This window comes from Pristiophorus japonicus, chromosome 5 (genome assembly GCF_044704955.1).
Source record: "Pristiophorus japonicus isolate sPriJap1 chromosome 5, sPriJap1.hap1, whole genome shotgun sequence".
Lineage (NCBI taxonomy): Eukaryota > Metazoa > Chordata > Chondrichthyes > Pristiophoridae > Pristiophorus > Pristiophorus japonicus.
Window position 1 is genome coordinate 249,528,969 of NC_091981.1, and position 20,196 is coordinate 249,549,164.

A 20,196-nucleotide genomic window follows, 5' to 3' on the forward strand; every position below is an offset into this window, starting at 1 on the left:
TTCATCGGCGGCCTGCTGCCTTCTTGGGGCATGTTTTGGGTAGGACTTTTATTTTTTAATTTGTTATTGATTGATTGCTTATTACTTTGGTCTTGGTGCTTTAGGTGCAGGGTTCCTTCTATTTTTTATTTGTTAATCAATTACTTATTACTTTGTGCTTTGTTTGGTGCTTGGTGGTGCTTTAAATGTAGTTACTTGCGCCAATTCCTTATCTCTAGGTAAGGTTTTTCTGTGTGGACAGAAGTGGCAACATACGCTGGCCTAAGTTAGTTTGGAGCAACTATTTGCTGGCCAAATACCTAAAACAGGGATAAATGGCTGGGAACGCCCCCTTTTGAAGAAAAAAAACAGAAATAAAAAAAACCTAACTAACTCACTTACACTGGCGCAAATTAAATGGCCAGAATTGCAAAGAAAAAGATAATCTAGAAAAATCAAGTTGCTCCCAAAAAAGAGCAACTCCTGGGGAAACTTCAGCCCATAGTTAAGTAATTTCACAACCTGTAGACATGGAACTTTATTGCTTTCCAAAAACATATGCTGGGGTCGGTCTTGAGTCAGAAGGGACTTTTATATTGTTTAATTTAATTCAGATCCCACAAGTCCAGCTTCTGTGAGCCTGTCCCATATCTGTTTTTCTACTTTTATTTAAAAAAAACCCCACAGATGACAGCATAATTTATAGAATCATAGAAATTTACAGCTTGGAAGGAGGCCATTTCAGTCCATCGCATCCACGCCGGCTTACCAAGAGCTATTCAGCCTAATCCCACTTTCCAGCTCTTGGTCCGTAGCCCTGTAGGTTACGGCACTTATTAATGCCAAGATTCAGCTTACCGATAGACGATTCCCTCATTACTGCACTGAAGCATCAGCGTGGATTATACGTTCAAGACTCTGGAGTGGGGCTTGAACCCATAATCTTCTGACTCAAAACATTACCTTAGAGGGAGTGCAATGAAAGTTCACCAGACTGATTCCTGGGATGAGGGGGGGGGGTTACCCTATGAGGAGAGATTGACCAGACTAGGGCTATATTAGAGTAGGGCTAGACAGGGGAGAATGTTTCCTCTGGCTGGGGAGTCTAGAACCAGGGATCAGCCATTTATGACTTGAGATGAGAAGAAACCTCTTCACTCAGAGGGTGGTGAATCTTTGGAATTCTGTACCCCAGAGGGCTGTGGAGGCTCAATCGTCGAGTATATTCAAGACAGAGATCAATAGATTTTTGAACATTGAGATCATGGGATATGGGGATAGCGCAGGAAAGTAGAAGATCAGCCATGATCTAATTGAATGGTGGAGCAGGCTTGAGGGGCCGAATCTGCTCCTATTTGTTATGTTCTTCCACCGAGTCAATGCCGACACGCAAGATTTTTCGAAAACAGTCCAACGTAAAGATTAAATCCAGCCAGCTCAGGAATATGAATACTCCAGAAATGTCAGCAGCTCAATGGTTAAACTAATGATTTGCCATAAAGTACACTAAGCAGACAAATATACATAATGAGAACAACCAAATTTATTCTACAAGTGAGGAAGTCGCCTTAATGAGACCAAAACTGTTGCATCACTTTCAAACAGGACTTATATGTTGATTTATTTGCAGCTGCAGTTGTAAGTGACATATATGGTTAGTTATTTAGGTAATGCATCATCAAAATGAATCTCCAAACAACTGCATCTATATAATATAATGCACCTTGCTGCTTTAGAGTGCCTCTATGCAGTATAATTTATGAAAAGGGTCCTTGGATGGGACAAGCAGCAAATTTTCACTTTTAGTGACACAACAAATGATAAAGAAGGAAAAGAGAGGGTGAGGCAGTATTGATTTTGACGCCAACAGTTCTAAATAGAAAGAATATACTAGATGGTTCTAGGACTAAATCTATTTGGCTCAAGTTAAGGAACAGAGAGGGAGATGTTACATTGCTGGGGTTTAAAAAAAGAGCTCCAAACAGCAAGAAGGGATGCTAGATGAGCAAATTTATTGACAAATTTTAATGGCTTGTAACAAAAATAGAGTAGTAATATTAGGAGACTTTATTTACCCGAATATGGATTGGGAAAAACAGTACTAAGGAGAGGAATTTCTGATGTGTGCACAGGAGAACTTCCTCAATCATTATGTTTCCAGTTTAACAAGGAAGAAAGCAGTGTTGGATCTGGTTCTGGGAAATGAAGTAGGGCAAGTGGAGTGTGTTACGGTGGGAAATCATCTAGTTAACAGTGACCACAACATAATTTGGTTTAGAGTAATTATGGAAAGACCAGAAAATACAATGGTAAATATGCTCGGCAGTAACAAAACAATGGAAGGCATTCAGGGGAGAGATAGTTCAGGTACAAACTAGGCATATTGCTTTGAAGGAAACAGGTAGAGCATCCAAAGCTAATGTGCAAAAAAAAGGAAAAATAAAACAGAGTAAGATACTTATGATAAATGTCAGGATCAAGATTTGGTTACTAACCCAAAAGTACAGAAGGGAACTAAAAAAGTTAATATGGGAGACAAAGAGAAGTTACAAGAAAAGATTAGCAGGCAACATTAAATTGAACCCTAAAACATTTTATAAACAAATCAAGTGTAACAGTTTAGCTAGTGAAAAAGCTGGGCCTATTAAGGACCCAAAAGGGAAATTTTCATGTAGAGTCAGAGGACACAGCTAAAGTATTAAATGAGTACCTTGCATTTGCCTTCACAAAGGAAGCAGATGATGCAACGGTTACGTTAAAAGGAGGAGAGATAAGTTATGGACAGGATAGTAATAGATAAAGGTGATGTACTAAAAAGATTAGCATTACTGAAAGTTGGTAAATCACCTGGTCCGGATGGAATGCATCCCAGGTTGCTGGAAGAAACAATGGTAGAAATAGCAGAGGTGCTGGTCACAATCTTTCAATCCTCATTGGATACAGTAGTGCCGAAGAACTGGAGGGTTGCTCCAATTATACCACTATTCAAGAAAGGCGGGAGGGATAAACCAGGAAACTACAGGCCTATCAACCTAACATCCGTGGTGGGAAAGCTATTAGTAACCATTATCAGGGATAAAATAAACTTTCATTTGGAAAGGTATGGGTTAATCAAGGACAGCCATTTGATAAAGGCAAACTTGATTAACTTGACTTGAATTCTTTGATGAGATAACAGAGAAGGTAGTGCAGTAGATGTTGTACACATGGACTATACAGGGAAGGCATTTGACAAAGTGCCACACAAGAGCCTCGTTTAGAAGATGGAAGTCTAAGGAATGAAGGGGAAAGTGGCAGTATGGATACAGAATTGGTTCAGTGACAGGCGAGGGTGGTGGTGGATGGATGTTTTTCAGACTGGGAGGTGGTTTGCAGTGGTGTTCCCCAAGGAGCAGCTTTGGGTTCATTACTTCTTTTTCATTTTATAAATGACCTAGACTCAGGTATAAGGAGTAGCATTATAATGTTTGTTTTACGAAACTTGGCAACGTAGATAATGATGAGGATAGTTGTACAGGATGGTTAAATGGGCAGAAGCATGGCAGATGGAGTTCAATGTGCACTTTGGGGGACTAATATGGAAAGACTGAATACTATAAATCGCACGATTTTGAAAAATGTAGATGAGCAGATAGACCTTGATGTCCATATACACAAATTCTTAAAAAGGTGGCAGGGCAAGTTGATAAGGTGGTTAAAAAGCAAATGGGTTACTTGGGTTTATAAATAGAGGCATCGAATATAAAACCAAAGTGATCATGCTAGAGCTTTATAAATCACTGGTTAGGCCTCAGCTGGAATATTGTGGACAATTCTGGGCACCACACTTCAGGAAAGATGTTAAGGTCTTAGAAATGGTACAGAGGAGGTTTACCAGGGATGAGGGACTTCAGTTATGAGAGGTTGAAATATTTAGGATTATTCCCCTTGGAACAGAGAAGGTTAAGAGGTGACCTAGATGTTTTTAAGATGATGAGAGGTTTTGATAAGAGGAAAAACTATTCCCTCTAGCGAGTGGGTCAACAATCAGTGGTCATAGATTTAAAATCATTGGCAAAAGATTTAAAGGGGAGATGGGGAGAATTGACACTTTCTTTCATTCCTTCCATATCTCAATGTTTCCTGAATTCTGACATGTACAGATCTCCCCCAGCCAACAGCGAAGCTGCAGCGTGAAATAAAAGTTTTGAATTGCGACTGTCAAACAATCATGCAATGCTGCTGCTCTGGCATAGAAACAGCAGAAGGCTATTTAGCCCCTTGAGTCTGTTCCGCCATTCAATGAGATCATTTTTAAGTCCGAAGTGCATGATCCAACTCCAGATACCTGTCTTTGCCCTATATCGCTTAATACTTTTGGTATTATCTATCAAAAATCTATCAATCTCAGATTTAAAAATTGACCTAGCATCAATTGTCGTTTGCAGAAGAAAGTTCCAAAACAATCACCCTCTGCGTGTAGAAGTGTTTCCCAACTTCACTCCCGAAAGGCTTTGCTGTAACTTTTAGACTATGCCCCCTAATCCTAGACTCCCCAACCAGCAGAAATAATTTCTCTCTTTTGACCCCATCGTTTTCCCCTTAGTTTTTGAAAACTTTGATCAAATCACCCTTAACCGTCTAAATTTTAGGGAATATAACCAAGTTTTTGTAATCGCTCCTCATAATTTAAACCTTGGAGTCCAGGTGTCATTCTAGTAAATCTACGCTGCACTCCCTCCAAGGCCAATATATCCTTCCTACGGCGCTCACAGGTGTAGTCTAAACCAGGGCTTTGTCTTGCTGTAGCACAACTTCTATCCTCTTGTATTCTGGTCCTCTACATAAAATGGCCAGCATTCCATTAGCCTTTTTGATTATTTTCTGTACTTGTCCATGATATTTTAATGATCTTTGTACGTGGACCTCCAAGTCTTTTTGGACCGCCACTGTTTATAGCTATTCACCATTTAGAAAGAACTCTGTTCGATGCTTTTTAAGTCCAAAGTATATGACCTCATTTACCTATACTGAAATCCATTTGCCACAATTCTGTCTATTTGCTTAATCTTACGATTATGCTTCTATCTACACTGCTTACAATGCTGCCTATCTTGTGTTATCTACAAACTTGAATATGTGGCTTTCTATCCCATCATCCAAGTCATTATTAAATACGGTGAATAGCTGCAGGACACCACTAGTCACATCCTGCTAATTAAGAGTGCCTGCCCATTATCCCTACCTGTCTCCTGCCGCTCAGCCAATTTCCTAACCAGGTTAATAATTTGCCTTCAATTCCATGAGTTTCAACTTTAGCTAACAGTCTCTTATGAAGTACTTTATCAACTACCTTCTGGAAGTCCATATAAACATCATCCATACACATTCCCCTGTCCACTACTTTAGTCACTTCTTCAAAAAATTCAATATGGTTCGTCAGGCATGACTTGCCTTTCACAAATCCATGCTGGCTCTTTCTGATCAGCAGAAAATGTTCAAGGTGTTCAGTCGCTCTATTCTTAATTATAGACTTTAGTAATTTCCCAACAACAGATCTTAGGCTAGTTGGTTTCCTCTCTCGACTTCCTTAAATAGCGGAGTGACAGGCACAATTTACCAATCTAAAGGAGCGGTTCCCAATTCGAGAGGACTTTGGAAGATTAGAGTTCGGGCATCTGTAATGTGCTCACCTACTTCGTTTAAAACTCGTGGAATCCATCCCAAAGTAAACTTGACATTCACAAAATACTGAGAGCCTGAGGTATTATCTTGATGTGGGTTTGTACTAAGAGGACAGCAAAAAGACCACCAGATCGTTTGGACTAATGAACTGTTCCCATGCTCGGTGGAAGGCTGGTTAGTGCATTTAGTAAGCTATTGATTTTTTCTAACGGTACACTAAACATCAATAAAACGGTAGAAATCAGCAGGACTATGATTGGCTCCTTTTTGTAAGTGGGAAAGAGAGAGCTAGTAAAATAAATGTTTTTGTTTTGGTAAAAGCAACCAATATGCTTGTTGTTCTTTGCTCACTTAAAACATCACATTATTTTGCGTTCTGTGCAATTACATACAGCGCATTTGTGATGTATTTTATTTTGAAGTGATTGGCTGCAACTATAAGACACAAATTAACCAATGGAATGTACATTAACCAGACTGCTGGCAGGTCCAGGGAAATCCATGTCTCCCCCATCAATTTGCATACAGATGCTGAAATACATACTAAAACTACTCAAACATCTAGAATATCTATCAGTATAAAATCGAGCCTAAACTACAATTTAAAAACAAAATAAAAAAACTATGTTGTCCTTTTCCCGCCATTCTCTTGTCCCCATTTAATACAATTCATAAAAACATGGCAACACTAATACTACCAAGAATGTAGCAACCAAAAAAATGGCCCAGGCCCTTAGAAGATCTACACTGGGGTAAAGGAGATACAGGAGGTGGCATTGGGACCAAAAACCTGGTAAAAATTGTTGGGTTCAAGGGGCTCCTTAAAAGGAGGGGGGATTTACAGAGTTAGAGTGGTTTTGGGAGGGAATTCCAGAGCAAGGGCCCAGTACAGTCTAATTAATTGGCACTCCATCCACTAGCTTAAACATCAACTCCCTCGACCGTCGGCATACTGTGGCTGCAGTGTGTACTATCTACAGGATGCACTGCTGCAAGTTGCCAAGGCGACTGCGGCAGCAATCTCTTAAGCCCATCACCTCCACCATCTAGGGCAACGGTCAACAGGTGACTGAAAACACCATCATCTCCAGGTTCCCAATCATTCTGACGGAAATAGGATGCCGTTCCTTCATTGTCACTAGGTCAAAATTCTGGAACTCTCTACCCAACAGCATCATGGGAGTACCTTCACAATGCAGACTGCAGTAGTTCAAAAAGGCAACCCGCCACCACCTTCAAGGGGTGGGGGGAGAAAGGAGGAAGAACAGGTCGCTATGTGCAAACAGTCTGGTTCAACCAGAGACCAAGGCCAGGGAGGCAATGTAATCAGTGGGGAGGGTACAGACTTTGTTGCTGAGGCCATAAATAATGGCTTCACAGTTAACTGTTGCATGTGACAACAGATGCATAGCCTTGACTTTGAGAGAAACTTCAAATAATTAAACCGCTGGTTATAAAAACAACTTGTGCTATATGCAACAACAGAAAATGCTGGAAATACTCAGCAGGTCAGGCAGCATCTGTGGAGAGATGCTATATGCATGTTACATCTCACAAATTTCACAAAAACAAAATCCACAATAAACTGATCAGAGCAGCATTTCTAAATCAGACTTTGCAGATCCTAGAATAGATATATTTGCAATTAAATAAATCTGTGTAAGTATTAGTACCAAAAACAGCCTTCTGCAGTGTACGCAGAAAGACTGATACATGCCGACTGTTGCACCAGCAACAAAGTAAATACAGTTGATCCAAATTTACAAGTACACGGTGTAAAAAAAAAACTAGTGACAAGTGCTACCAATACCAGTATAATCTGAAGTGGACTAAGAGCTCAGAAATGGTTCTTATTGCAGTCTCCAAGTATTAACCAACCTTCTACTTGCCCTCATTTGCTAATTTCGGCACCACTCCTGCTAGGTCAATATCCAAATCATTGATAAACACAGTGAACAGATGTGGTCCAGAACCTGACCTGGTGAGATAACACTACCCTCCCTTTAAAAACTACTTTTTGGCAGTAGAGGAGGAGACAGGGGCACTGAGGAGATGGTGATGGGGGATGGGGGCTGGGGGTGGAAACAGAGGAGAAGGCAAGGGGTTGGGGGGGGGGGGGGGGGGGAAGAGAAAAGGAGACAGAAAGTAAATAAAGGAGGGCAAATGCAGAAAGGGAAAAAGGAAAAGAACAGAGAGAGGGAAGGAGAGGACAGAGTATATTGAGAGTGTTGTATACATTTCTGGGCACTCTATTACAGGAAAGATATTAAAACCATAGAAATGGTAGTGAGGATTTGCCGGAATGCTACCAGCAATGAGGGTGTTCAGTTATGAAGAAAAGCATAAGAAATTGGGTCTCTTTTCAGTGAAACAGAAAAAGCTGTAATAAAACGTTTTCAAAATTATGAAAGGCTTTGAAAAGGATATATAATGCAAGATTGGTGAAGTGGTAACAGGGGCCATAGACTCAGTTAACACTACAAGAACAAAGGAGAAAAGTTAGAAGAATTGTTATTGGAACATTGAATGTTTTATCACAAGGGCCTATTGAGATAGAGATTAAAATACCATTTAAAAAGCAATTGGATAAGTATGAGAAAGGAAGATTGAATGCAACTTGTTGCTTCTGTTTAAAATATAAGACAGGAAAAGGACAAGGAAATTAGCCTAGATAGCTCTAGTTGAGCAGCTAGCATTGGTGTAAAGCTCCTCCTCCTGTGTTGTAATTTTTTGATGAAGCAAATTTCAAAAAGATTACATTCATTGACACTCCTCCAATTGTTCAACAGATAAGTGCAGTTGCTTGTGAAGTAGGCATCAGAAAACGTGCAACTGGTACAGCTGTGGGACACTATTAAAGGTCTGTATTTCTGGATTTAACAGCCATGGTTTCCTCTCACAATGGCTATCCAGTTTATTTCCTGCTGCAAAACCCAGGTGGACTTCAGACAAAAACAGATTCAAGCAGATTCTGAGATCTAATAAGCTTACACTAACTCCACAGATCAATACATGAAGAAATGCCACTTGAAACAAGTTAGTGGGGCTGCATACACCAGCCCGAATTACTGTCATCAGGAGGTAGAAGTGATTGGAGAAGAGTTATCAAGTTTCAATTGTTGGTTCCATTTAATCATTACAATTCATTTTAACTTAGAAGCCCTGTATACATGAGCTTTAAATTTTAGTGTAGTACTCACGCTGTATGTGAATAAGCTGCTTTGGCATCTTGAACTCTCCACTGTAGACAGATTCATAGTAGGCAATGTTGCTTTCTGCCTCTGGGACAGGAATAACCATATTATCCCGTTTCTCTCCATAAACCTGTTGTGCTGAAATAGCCCGCTGGAGATGATGCTCCTGAAGAGGTTGAGAGAAAAAGTATTAATACATAGCTATATTTCTAAAAGTTGTGACACTTCAGTTGTAATACAGTATTTTTTTAAAATTCCGTAAAATTTGTACTGGCACTTGGGGGGGAAAAAAAAATGTACCTTTACTGTTCATTATGCAATTATATGCCCCACTGTGCCCCGGATTTCTGCAAAAGCAGCTTAGCTACAATTATATCCGACACTCCTGTTCCCATAAAGTGGTGGAACAAAGCACATCTCCAATCAGTCTTCTTTTGTGAAGAGATAGTTATAAAAAAATTGTCAAAAAATCCTGGACACACTTTAATCTTGATATATAAATGAATAAAACCATAATTTGAACATGGACAATATAAATGTGCATCCTTTTTTCATCAGACCATTTTTCCTCCCCCTGTGGTTACTCCAAAATAATTATTTTCCCAATTATTTCCAAAACTGAAGACATTGATTCCTTGCTGAAATATGATTTCATGGAAACTTCTAGCACCCTGTCCAACTGGGATATTATTCAGACGGGAACCCAGGGAATCACCTTCACTGATCTGTTTTCAACCAAGAGTCCTACATGTACACTTCCAGCAGAGGTCACTGAACAGTAATTAGGAAATTTGGCCTACATTTTTTCAGCGCACTCACGTGAGATGCGCCGACTTCCTAGGATCAAAACAGCGCCAGAAAGATGTAGGCGGATTCTTTCCCCGCGGAGCTACTGCACATCCGTTCGCACATGTGCAGTAGCTCCTCCCATGATGATGATGATGCATGCTGCAGCACGGAACCCGATGCGTCCCATCCCTATCCTGGGGCTGAGTGGCCTGCCGCCCAGGCCAGCCCGCTGCCTTCCCGCGCTGAGGCTACGAGAAACAGGTTGGTGCGGGGAGACTTTTGATCGGGGGCAACGAGCGAGAGTTTTGATGGGGGTGGGGAGAGAGGAAAGTCTTGATTTGGGGGGGGGGGGGGGGGGGTGATAACTGTGTAGTCGGTAATTTTAATGAGCTTACTCAAGACTTTCCTTAACCCTGTTGATGAAAATACTTTCCTACAAGCAGGAGGTACTTCTATTTTATATTTGGATATTTTGAAAAATTATGTAAATGTTTTGTCTCTACTTTTATTTTTGTAGTTTAAGTTTCCATGAATGTTTCTGTTGTATAGTAAATTAACTTTGCGAAGTTTGTCATATGATGTCCTGTATAGCGGTTTGATCCTATTCACATTCTTTAGTCAAGTCATTAAGTACCTATTTGCGCTGATTTCTTAACTCACTGCAAGGGTTTTCTGTGTGGTCACAAGTAGCCACATACGCTGGCCTAAGTTAGTTTGGAGCAACTATTAGCTGTCCAAACTGCCTTAAATGGCCAAAACGAGCATAGGTGGCTGGTAACACCCCCTTTTGAACAAAACTAAACTAAAAAAAATCCTAACTAACTCACACTGGCGCAAATTGAATGTGCAAAATGGGGATTTAAGAGACTCCAGAAAATCAAGTTGCTCCAAAAATAAAACGCAGCAACTCCTGGGCAATTTTGGGCTCTAGGAATGGAAATAGCCAATGTTCCCCTAACACAGGCTGCCAAATTCAATTGTGGAATCCCTACTACCATCCTGCATAATTCAACACGGACCACAAATTGAACCAGAGACCTTTTTGAACTGCAATCCTCAACTACTCACTATATGACCCTGCTGAGCCATTACATGGCAAGCAAAAGTCAATTTTGAATGAGATGTAATTAAGCAGCTAAATATTTTTGAACTTGAGAATGTTGAACCTCAAAAAGATACAAAAAAGCTCTATTATTACAGAAACATCTCATTAATTCAGTATTTAGACAATACATCTATATAGTTCATACACCAGCTTCTCAAAAGTATTTCTCATAGATCTCCTACTCAGTGTTGTATGTAATGCTAGCATTTTTGCAAGGTTTATATTTGAGTTATGTGGTCAGAGTATTAATTGAATATTTGTGGCTGGATTACTTCTACAGTCAGCAAATTCTGACTCCTGAATTCACTGCATACAAAAGATCATAACATTTTAAACTGTACTCCATTTGCACCAACTGTAAGTAATAGACTCAAACTTCGCAGCATTAACATCCATTAGCAGTCAAACAAATTAAAAGAAGCATTTATAGCCTGAATGCTGGAGAGATAAATACATGTACCATTACTGGTGCCTCTCATTTGTCCCATTTCAATGCTTTAGATTTCAGAACTGTTTAGAAATAGCTTTGGAGCAGCCGTTTTGTAGAACATATTCCTCATGTGATGCAACAATCCACTTGAGTGACATCATAAATAGAAACAAAGTGGTTGATGACATTGCAAAGCAGAACTTCTCGTCACTCGATCTACATTTAGTCTCTCCCAATTTAGAGGAAACTATACCAAATACTAGATTAGAAGTACATGCAAGTTGATGCCTCACGCGAGTGATCTTGGTGCTCTAGACAACAGCTTGGGACAGGGCAAGTGTTGGATGGAAAAATGTATGCCCAAGAACAGCGATGAGGGAAAAGTGATAAAAGTTAGAAAATGTACAGGGAATGAGAGAGCTGGTCAATTGGATCTTCAAGGTAGCTGATGCATATATCCATCACACATCCCACACTCATCTTCCAACTAGTGGCACTGTTTTTCATGTTTAGATTTTTTTGAAAAAAAGTGTCAACTGTTAAATGCTCTATGTGGTTTCTTAGCCACTACCTGATTTTCCCCACCACTTCCAGCTCATTCACAAACCACCATGTGCATCCTTGTCTCCCCAGTGCCTCCTACCATCCCACAACAGGCATCCACAGATCTTGGAAACCAGTGAAGATACAAACACAATTTGGGGAGTGAGGGAGGGGAAAGTAAGGTGGGGAATATGGATATATGGGAGACGAGGGTGAATAATTCCAATTTGAAGTGCTCAAAGAATACTGCTCTTGCTCACATTAAGAACAGTTTCTTAGCAAAGTGGAGCTCCTTAGTAGTATTCAGGTCAGGGAAGATACTTGGGTCCTCGATTGTGCGAGGGGTTTGCATTAGATACGACTTGGGAAATTCAGGTGGAATGGATAGTACTTTCATCTCTTCCCCCTCTCCACCTGTATCTCTGCAGTTCTTGCCGCATCCAGCACTCCACACCCTCAAACAGGAAGTGTGGCTTACTGCCCTGGGCAGATACCTTTCTCCATCATCCACTGTGAATGTTTAAAAATGTATAGAGACATTGAAGTTGAGAACGTGGGAATTGTATAGGGACAGTATAAGCTAACAAACAATTCATGGAGCAATAGCCATGACATCTCAGACTCGAGACTGCGAAATGTTACAACACTAACACATATTGAAACAAAACCCACAGCTTGCAGAAAAACCTCAAGGTCTTATTAAATCATGTTATTAACCTGAAACATTGACAGAAGGTCTTTGTTTAAAATCGGACCATGCTTGGATCGGCTTACGAGTGGACAAAGGGAAGGAGGGATCAAAAGAGATGGGCTGAGCTGGGATGTCACTCTGGCCCTATCTTGTTATCTTTTGCCGAAAATGTATAACCATCGTCCCTTTACAATGTAACGTCACTTTTGTCCGTAGGAAGTGAGTGCGTTCGAACAGACTTGCATTCCTTCTGTCTGATAAAGTCCCCGATCGGGATTTGCTTTTTAAATAAAAGCTTGCTTTGTTTAAAGCACAAACGGTATTCGTTTCAGTAATTTTGCTGAACCAGATTGAGGTAAAAGAATCCAGAAATCAACATTTGTCAGAAGTGGGATCTCAACGGACGACTGCCAAAAACTTGCGAATTAAGAGCCAGACTAGCCTTGGACGTGACGAGGGGAAAGTGGCCACTGGAGTGAGTATGATTTCAATACTGCTCCAGTTTCCTCCGGTTTCAAAAGTCTGAGGAAAGTTTAGCCACTCGCTGGTTCTCAGGTAGTGTCTGAACGAGATCCAGGACAATCTGGTGAATACCTTTCAAACTTAGAACAGGGATAGAGATAGGGGAATTGCGCGATGACGCAAACCAAGCGGCGACTTGGAAAGATAGGTTATAGTTAGAGCTAGATAGGGATAGATGATCAATCATGGATCCAAAAATTAATAGGAAAGAAAAGAGACTCTTGTGAACGTCTGTTTAAATGAGAAATGCTTCTGTGATTTTTACTGTAAAAAAAAGCCGGGGAGTTGTGGTTTGTTTTAGCTCCACCTACTTTTTCAAACAGAATGAAAGTTTTTTTTAAACCCTTCGTAGTGCTGTCCTGTATGTGGGAAGTTTAAGAGTGTGAACCTTATTGAATTACGTATATTCGGATAAGTTACGGAGCCAGGAAATGCACAAAGGATAGGTTTGTTGAGTAAAAAAAAAAAGAAAAAATACATGGTCCCGGTGGTTAAAAAAAAGGATTTATCATGCTCACTTACTTGTCGAAAGAAAACATTCAGAGAAGGCACAGCAAAACAACTGAGATGGATTTAAAAGGATTAAAAAAATTATATTAAATAACACGACCTTGAGGCAGGAACAATCGAGATAACGAAAAGCAGTCCACAGCCTACGTGCCAGACTTCTCTCTAGTTATGGAAAAGACAAAAAAAAAAGTAACGTACTAAATAGGTGCTAAAAAAAAAATGTTCTGAGATTTTAAATTATGAGAAAAATTCCACTGCAGTCTAAAAAAAAAAATCACTCACTCCTGTCCAGTTGGCAGAAAAACTCCATTAAATTAGGGCTTTCATTGACTGATTGGATTTAAACTGCGCAGTGACGCGAAAGGATAGGGAAATTTGGATTCTAAAAGAAATTAAATAAGGCTCATAAGAAATCAAATTTAGAAAATTAGGCTCACAGGGAATTAAGTAAAGCTTATGGGGAATTAAATAGAGGATAGGTGTTCAAGTCAGGTGTGACGTCGACCTCGTATATCACTTGGCCCGTCTAGGCACTGATTGAATATAAATCACGCAGCAACTTGAAAGGTAAGGTGAGAGAAGCGCGCGGCGGCGCGAACGCGCAGCGACGCGAGACGTGCGGCCGAGTGAAGGAGGGCTGACGCAGATGCGCAGCAGCGTAAAACGCGTAGCGACGCGAGACGTGCGGTGGTGCGAGCGTGCGGCCGAGTGAAGGAGGGCTGACGCAGACGCGCAGCAGCGTAAAACGCGTAGCGGCACGAGCGCGCGGCCGAGTGAACGTGGGACGACGCGAACGCACAGCAACGTGAACCGCGGGGCGATATCAAAGTCAGTGCTGGTTTCAGTAAGTCTCTGTTTATTTTAAGTGTTTTAAAGTGTTTTAAATCGCGCGGCGACGCGGAAATCAGTGTTAGATTTAGTAAGGTCTTTGTTTATTTTAAGTGTTTTAAATCGCGCGGCGACGCGAACCGCGGGGCAACGCGGATCAGTGTTAGATTTAGTAAAGTCTGTTTATTTTGAGTTTGTTCAAAGTCAGTGTTAGTTTCAGTAAAGTCTGTGTTTATTTTAAGTTTGTTCAAATCGCACGACGACGCGAACGCGTAACGACACGGTAATACGAGGGGCAGCGTGAAAATGGGTAATCAGTTGGATAAAACAACGGATGCGGATAGTCCGCTACAAAAGTTATATGAGGAATTCCCTGAAAGAGCTGAAGACTTTAGAAAATTATCAGGAGCCCTGAACAAATTATTAGGAGATGACCAGTGGCCTCTCGATGGCACTAGAAGCGTAGTGGTAGCAAAAAAGCACAGGGATTGTCAAAAATTAAAAGATGCATCACTTCTGTCAAGTTGGCAAATAAATGCTATTAAATTGGGACTCTCATTGACAGAGGGAACACATGTTAAAACTGTAGACGTCTTTAAAAAAAAGAATGTGCGCACGAGAAACTTACTAAGAGATCCTCTGGGACCTCTGAGAAAGGTATTGACCGACTACGTAGTCAAATAGCTGGCTTTGTGTTAACCGAGGCTGATGATGAAATTGATGAGTGGTCACTGACTCAGCGCCCAACGGCGCCTCCCGCACCCCCGGCCCCTTGCTCCAGTCCTCTTCCCAACACCCTCCACCTTACACTCCGGCGAGAGGAGTTAAAAATAACCCCATACCACCAAAGCAACAAACCCAAACTGACTCCTCATCCTCTGATAGCGATTCAGATCCCCAGTTCACAAGCAATATAGCCGAAAGGACCAGATCTCACACTCGAAAGGGCAGAACTATATCTCGATATCACAGACAGTCCCGTAAATCTTCTAGTCAATCTACCAGTCCAAGTTGTGAAAGACATAGCAAACACCCCTGCCGATCGAGACGCAGAACTGTCAAGCAGTCAGACAGCTCCGAAACATCCTCCGACCTAGAAATGATTTCCAAGATCCCAAAGTCCCGACACCAATTCCCTGTCAGACCAATGCCAAACCCTGATGCACAACAAGCTGCAGACCACCCCACTATAGATGTCTATGTGATCTTCGAACAACTATTTCAGTTTATAATGCAGAATCAAGGGACCTGTAGGCCTTGGTAAAGCAAACCTTGAGCCCAACTGAACACACCCGATTTCTAACTCACCTAGGACGTGCTACTCATGATGCATTGTTGGTTGCTCACCCTAACGATATCCAGGATTGCCTAAACGCTATCTTCAATTCTCTCACCACGACCCTTCAGAAGCCCATCAGTATGGCCACAGTATTAGAAACTAAACCCAAGCGTGAAGAAACTGCCGATTGAAATATACAGGAGTCAATCAGGAGATAATGCCTTCAGGGCAGGAGAGGATTCTCCTCAATTCTGCGCTATCCTACTTCAGTGCCTGCCCTATTCGGTTGCTCACGCTATCCGGACAAATAATTGGGCAGATAATAGTAAAGCCCAGATGGAAAGGGCGGTTAAATATTATTGGCAGGAAAAGAAAGGAGAGGGGGAGGTGCGCCCCCAACCGGGGTCAAGACTGAATACGTGACTAGAAAGGAAGAGCCGCCTCGGGTGGAAGGACCAAAACCCGACCCAAGGGGATACCAGATGGAACCGCAGTGTTGCATACAGGATTGGATGGATAAGCAAGGATACGGTTATACTAAACAACCAAACGGCCCGAGCCCTGCTAATAAACCTCCCTATTGTCCCCGGCATGGTATGGGAAGAGGCCGGGACTGGGTAAGAGGAATTGACTGTTTTAATTGTGGGCAGGAAGGACATTGGAATAAAAATTGCCCCTACCGTCAAGCATGGAGGAGGAAGAGGAGGGGGGCAAGGGGGGAGAGGAGGATCTTACACTAACTTCTCCCAGAACAACCCCTTTGGTCAATTGTCCCCCGATTGGCTACGCAGCTTGATTGTGCAGGGATCCTCCCCGGATGATGAACCAATGATATTGTTAAAAATTCTGAATGAGTGGCAACCCTTTTTGATAGATACGGGAGCCTTCATGTCTTCTGTACAATCAAAGCTTAAACTTCCTGCCTCTACTGAAACACAGGAACTTTCAGGATTCCTGGGACAAATCTCGACATTCCCAGTGTCAGAACCAGTTAAAATGGGTTACCAGGAAGAATCGGTGGAACATCGAGTTGTTATCACAACCAATCTGGACTGTAACATGATGCTAGAGACCTCCTCTGCAAATTCCAGTTGCATTTGGAGTGTGGAGATGATGGGATTATTGTAAAACAGGGAACCCTTAAGCGGCAGTATTATACCACTAGAACCCCTCAGTGGTGGTCTCTGGACCTGCCGCAGGCATCCTATCACATGACCCTAGCATACGATCCCAGTGGAAAGAATCAGGACCTGCAGAACTTTTATCAGGATCACGAAGGGGAAGTGAAGGAAATTCTATTAAGGGCTAGAGTGACTGGACCGGAAGGGAAGGCAGATTTTGTGGAAATGGACAGCCCCCATTACTCGTGAAGTATTACCTCCCCACCACGCTAAAGATTTGGGAGTTATGGTGCGCCAGGCTATAGACGAGACTGACCCTACCAGCCGGGATGTGCAAATTCCACGGGGACCCCGAGAAGGTCTTAACGACTCTGCAGCATCATACTGGCTCTGACATACCTGACTATGTGGATCCTCATGTGTGGGCAGAGGACCCCTCCCAAGTGGGTTATCACAGGCAAGACCGGTCGGTATCCACCGAGCTTTGGAGGCTAGTCGAGTCGAACCAATTTGCCAGTTTCCAGTCCCTAGCACGGCTAAACAAATGCGACAGTGTTTGGGGATGATCAATTACTGCAGATCCTGGATCCCTAATGTTGCCCTGATGACTAAGCACCTCACCCCGTATACAAATAAGTAAGGCAGCTTTGAAATAGAAACCGTAGACGTCCAAGCCTTTAAGGAACTAAAGACAGCCTTGCTGCAAGCTCCGGCTTTGGGCCGGCCCCTCTATGACCGGCCCTTTCAACTGTATTGTACAATTCTGAAAGACTGTGCTACCGTTGTCTTAACACATCTCACTCCGTAGCCGACCTCCTGGGCCAACTGCAGACTCAACACCTTACCATGGCCAGGCAAAGCAGATATGAGATCTACTCACTAAACAATCCTAAGCTGACCTTTCGGCACTGTACTGCAATTAAACTGGCCTGTTTTCTTACTGAGCCACCCCAAGATGAGGAAAAACCCAGTCATGATTGTTTATCTTTAATTTAAGAGGCCACATCAGTCAGGGAAGATTTTGTTGATGTACCAATTGAAGATCCAGACTGTATTATGTATGTTGACGGAATTAATCCAGAAGGTACACGAATCTCAGGATACGCCATAGTAAACCAGGAGAATCAGGTCTTGGAATCTGCCGCTTTTGAAACTGCCTATTCTGCTCAACAAGCTGAACTATTCGCCCTCACCCGAGCCTGTATCTTGGCCAAAGATCTCAAAGTCAATATCTATACCGACTCTAGGTATGCCTTTGGGATGGCCCATGATTTCGGACAATTATGGAAAAATAGGGGATTCCTAACCTCACAGGGGAATGAGATATCTCATAAACAGCTAGTATCTGATTTGTTGCAAGCCCTCATGTTCCCCAAACGCATTGCCATTGTCAAATGTACCGCCAACACCACCGGAAATTCTCTGGTTGATATAGGGAATCGTTGTGCTGACAAAGAGGCCAAACAGGCCTCTCGTGACCAACAGATGGTAGTGCCCAAAATTATGAGTCAGACTAAAAATCCTGCGAAGGATAAGTTAGCCTCGGAAAAACCAATGCCAACCATCCAAGATGTTATAAAAGCACAGGAGGACGCTCCTGAAAAAGATAACCTGTTGTGGAAATATTATGGATGTACTTATGACAATGTTTCTAAACTCTGGACCACTTCCGCAGAACAGACTTGCATGTCTGATGAGTTGGCTCTATGGGTTTTTGATTGTATGCATTTTGCTACTCATTGTGGAGCAAGAACCACGAGTGATACACTTTTGGCTACTTGGTGGCACCCTAGACTCCAGGCGCTCGCCCAGAACATCAGTAGTCGTTGCCTGGTTTGCCAGCAACATAATCCAGGGAAGGGAGTCCCCTGTGATTGGGGTAAAACGCCCCTACCCGAACGTCCCTTTGAGACATTTCAGTTGGACTACATTGAGTTGCAAAAAGTTCAGTGCTACAAATATGTGTTAGTAATAGAAGATGTGTTTAGCAGATGGATTGAAGCCTACCCTACCCTGGACAATAAGGCTCAAACTGTTGTTAAGGTGTTAATGAGGGAAATTGTTCCTAGATATGGTATCTCAGCTCGACTGATGACCACCTATGTTCTTTCTCTGACTCAGGGTCTGCGACTAGTTCACAACCAGGTTCAAGATGCTCACCTCGACCTCCCAGTTTTACCCGAATTGTCCCTTGTGGCACCAGGGAAGTATGGATTCGGAAGGGATTAGAGCCACAATGGGAGGGGCCTTTTCAGGTGTTACTCACTACCCCCAATGCAGCCACGGTTGAGGGGAAAAGTGCCTGGGTTCACCTGCACCACTGCAAGCTCAACACCCTCTAACGAACCTATTTTGCTGGTTATTCTAATTCCTGTTTCTGTTCCAGACTTCCTCTTCTCCATAGCTGAACAAGGCCGTTGGCATCCTAATTGGAACGTGGACCAGTTTGAACTTTTACCCGTAGTGATAGACAGCCAGCTACACCGACGGTGAACTGAGGAGAGAGACGGGAAGACTGAACTCTTTTAATCAGCAAAATAATTGGACTATTTATCTGAATCCTGAGCCATAAGATGAAACTGTCTGTATGCCACAGTCTGTATAATAGTGTTGATATGACAGTTTCGGCGCATGGGAGGGGAGACAGAGACGAGAGCTACATGTCTTATGTTTATGCACAAAATGGGAACTTTTCTAGATGTTGGGTGTGTTCACATTCCCTATACATTTTACTCCTAGAATGATCCTAAGTGTTATCATGGAATGATAAAAGGGGGGAATGTGAATGTTTAAAAATGTATAGAGACATTGAAGTTGAGAACGTGGGAATTGTATAGGGACAGTATAAGCTAACAAACAATTCATGGAGCAATAGCCATGACATCTCAGACTCGAGACTGCGAAATGTTACAACACTAACACATATTGAAACAAAACCCACAGCTTGCAGAAAAACCTCAAGGTCTTATTAAATCATGTTATTAACCTGAAACATTGACAGGTCTTTGATTAAAATCAGACCATACTTAGGTCGGCTTATGAGTGGACAAAGGGAAAGAGGGATCTAAGAGGATAGGCTGGACTAGGATGTCACTCTAGCCCTATCTTGTTATCTTTTTCCGAAAATGTATAACCATCGTGCCTTTACAATGTAACGTCACTTTGTCCGTAGGGAGTGTGTACGCTCTATCGAGAGAGTATATCTTCTGTCTGATAAGTCTTGCTGGCCGGTAAAATAAAGACTGCTTTGTTCAAAGCACAAGAGGTATTCGACTCAGTAATTTTACTGAACCAGATTGAGAGAAAAGAATCTACATTTACACATCAGTCAGGGAAGATTTTGTTGATGTACCAATTGAAGATCCAGACTGTATTATTTATGTTGACAGAATTAATCCAGAAGGTACACGAATCTCAGGATACGCCATAGTAAACCAGGAGAATCAGGTCTTGGAATCTGCCGCTTTTGAAACCGCCTATTCTGCCCAACAAGCTGAACTATTCGCCCTCACCCGAGCCTGTATCTTGGCCAAAGATCTCA

The 20,196-nt window shown here is 42.1% G+C and overlaps 1 protein-coding gene and 1 long non-coding RNA gene across 3 annotated transcripts in view; one reads left to right on the forward strand and one right to left on the reverse strand.

Annotated features, from left to right (window-relative positions):
- LOC139264666 (enhancer of polycomb homolog 1-like) overlaps window positions 1–20,196 on the reverse strand; it is a 162,938-nt gene that overhangs the window by 71,313 nt on the left and 71,429 nt on the right. For both annotated transcript variants that reach the window (XM_070881534.1, XM_070881535.1), the window contains exon 2: window positions 8,844–9,003. In XM_070881534.1, the coding sequence (XP_070737635.1) occupies window positions 8,844–9,003 (160 nt within the window). The remainder of the gene's footprint in view (window positions 1–8,843; window positions 9,004–20,196) is intronic.
- LOC139264665 (uncharacterized) lies at window positions 12,619–19,917 on the forward strand. The gene is made up of 2 exons (XR_011593393.1): window positions 12,619–12,870; window positions 19,042–19,917. It is a non-coding gene; the product is annotated as an uncharacterized lncRNA (long non-coding RNA).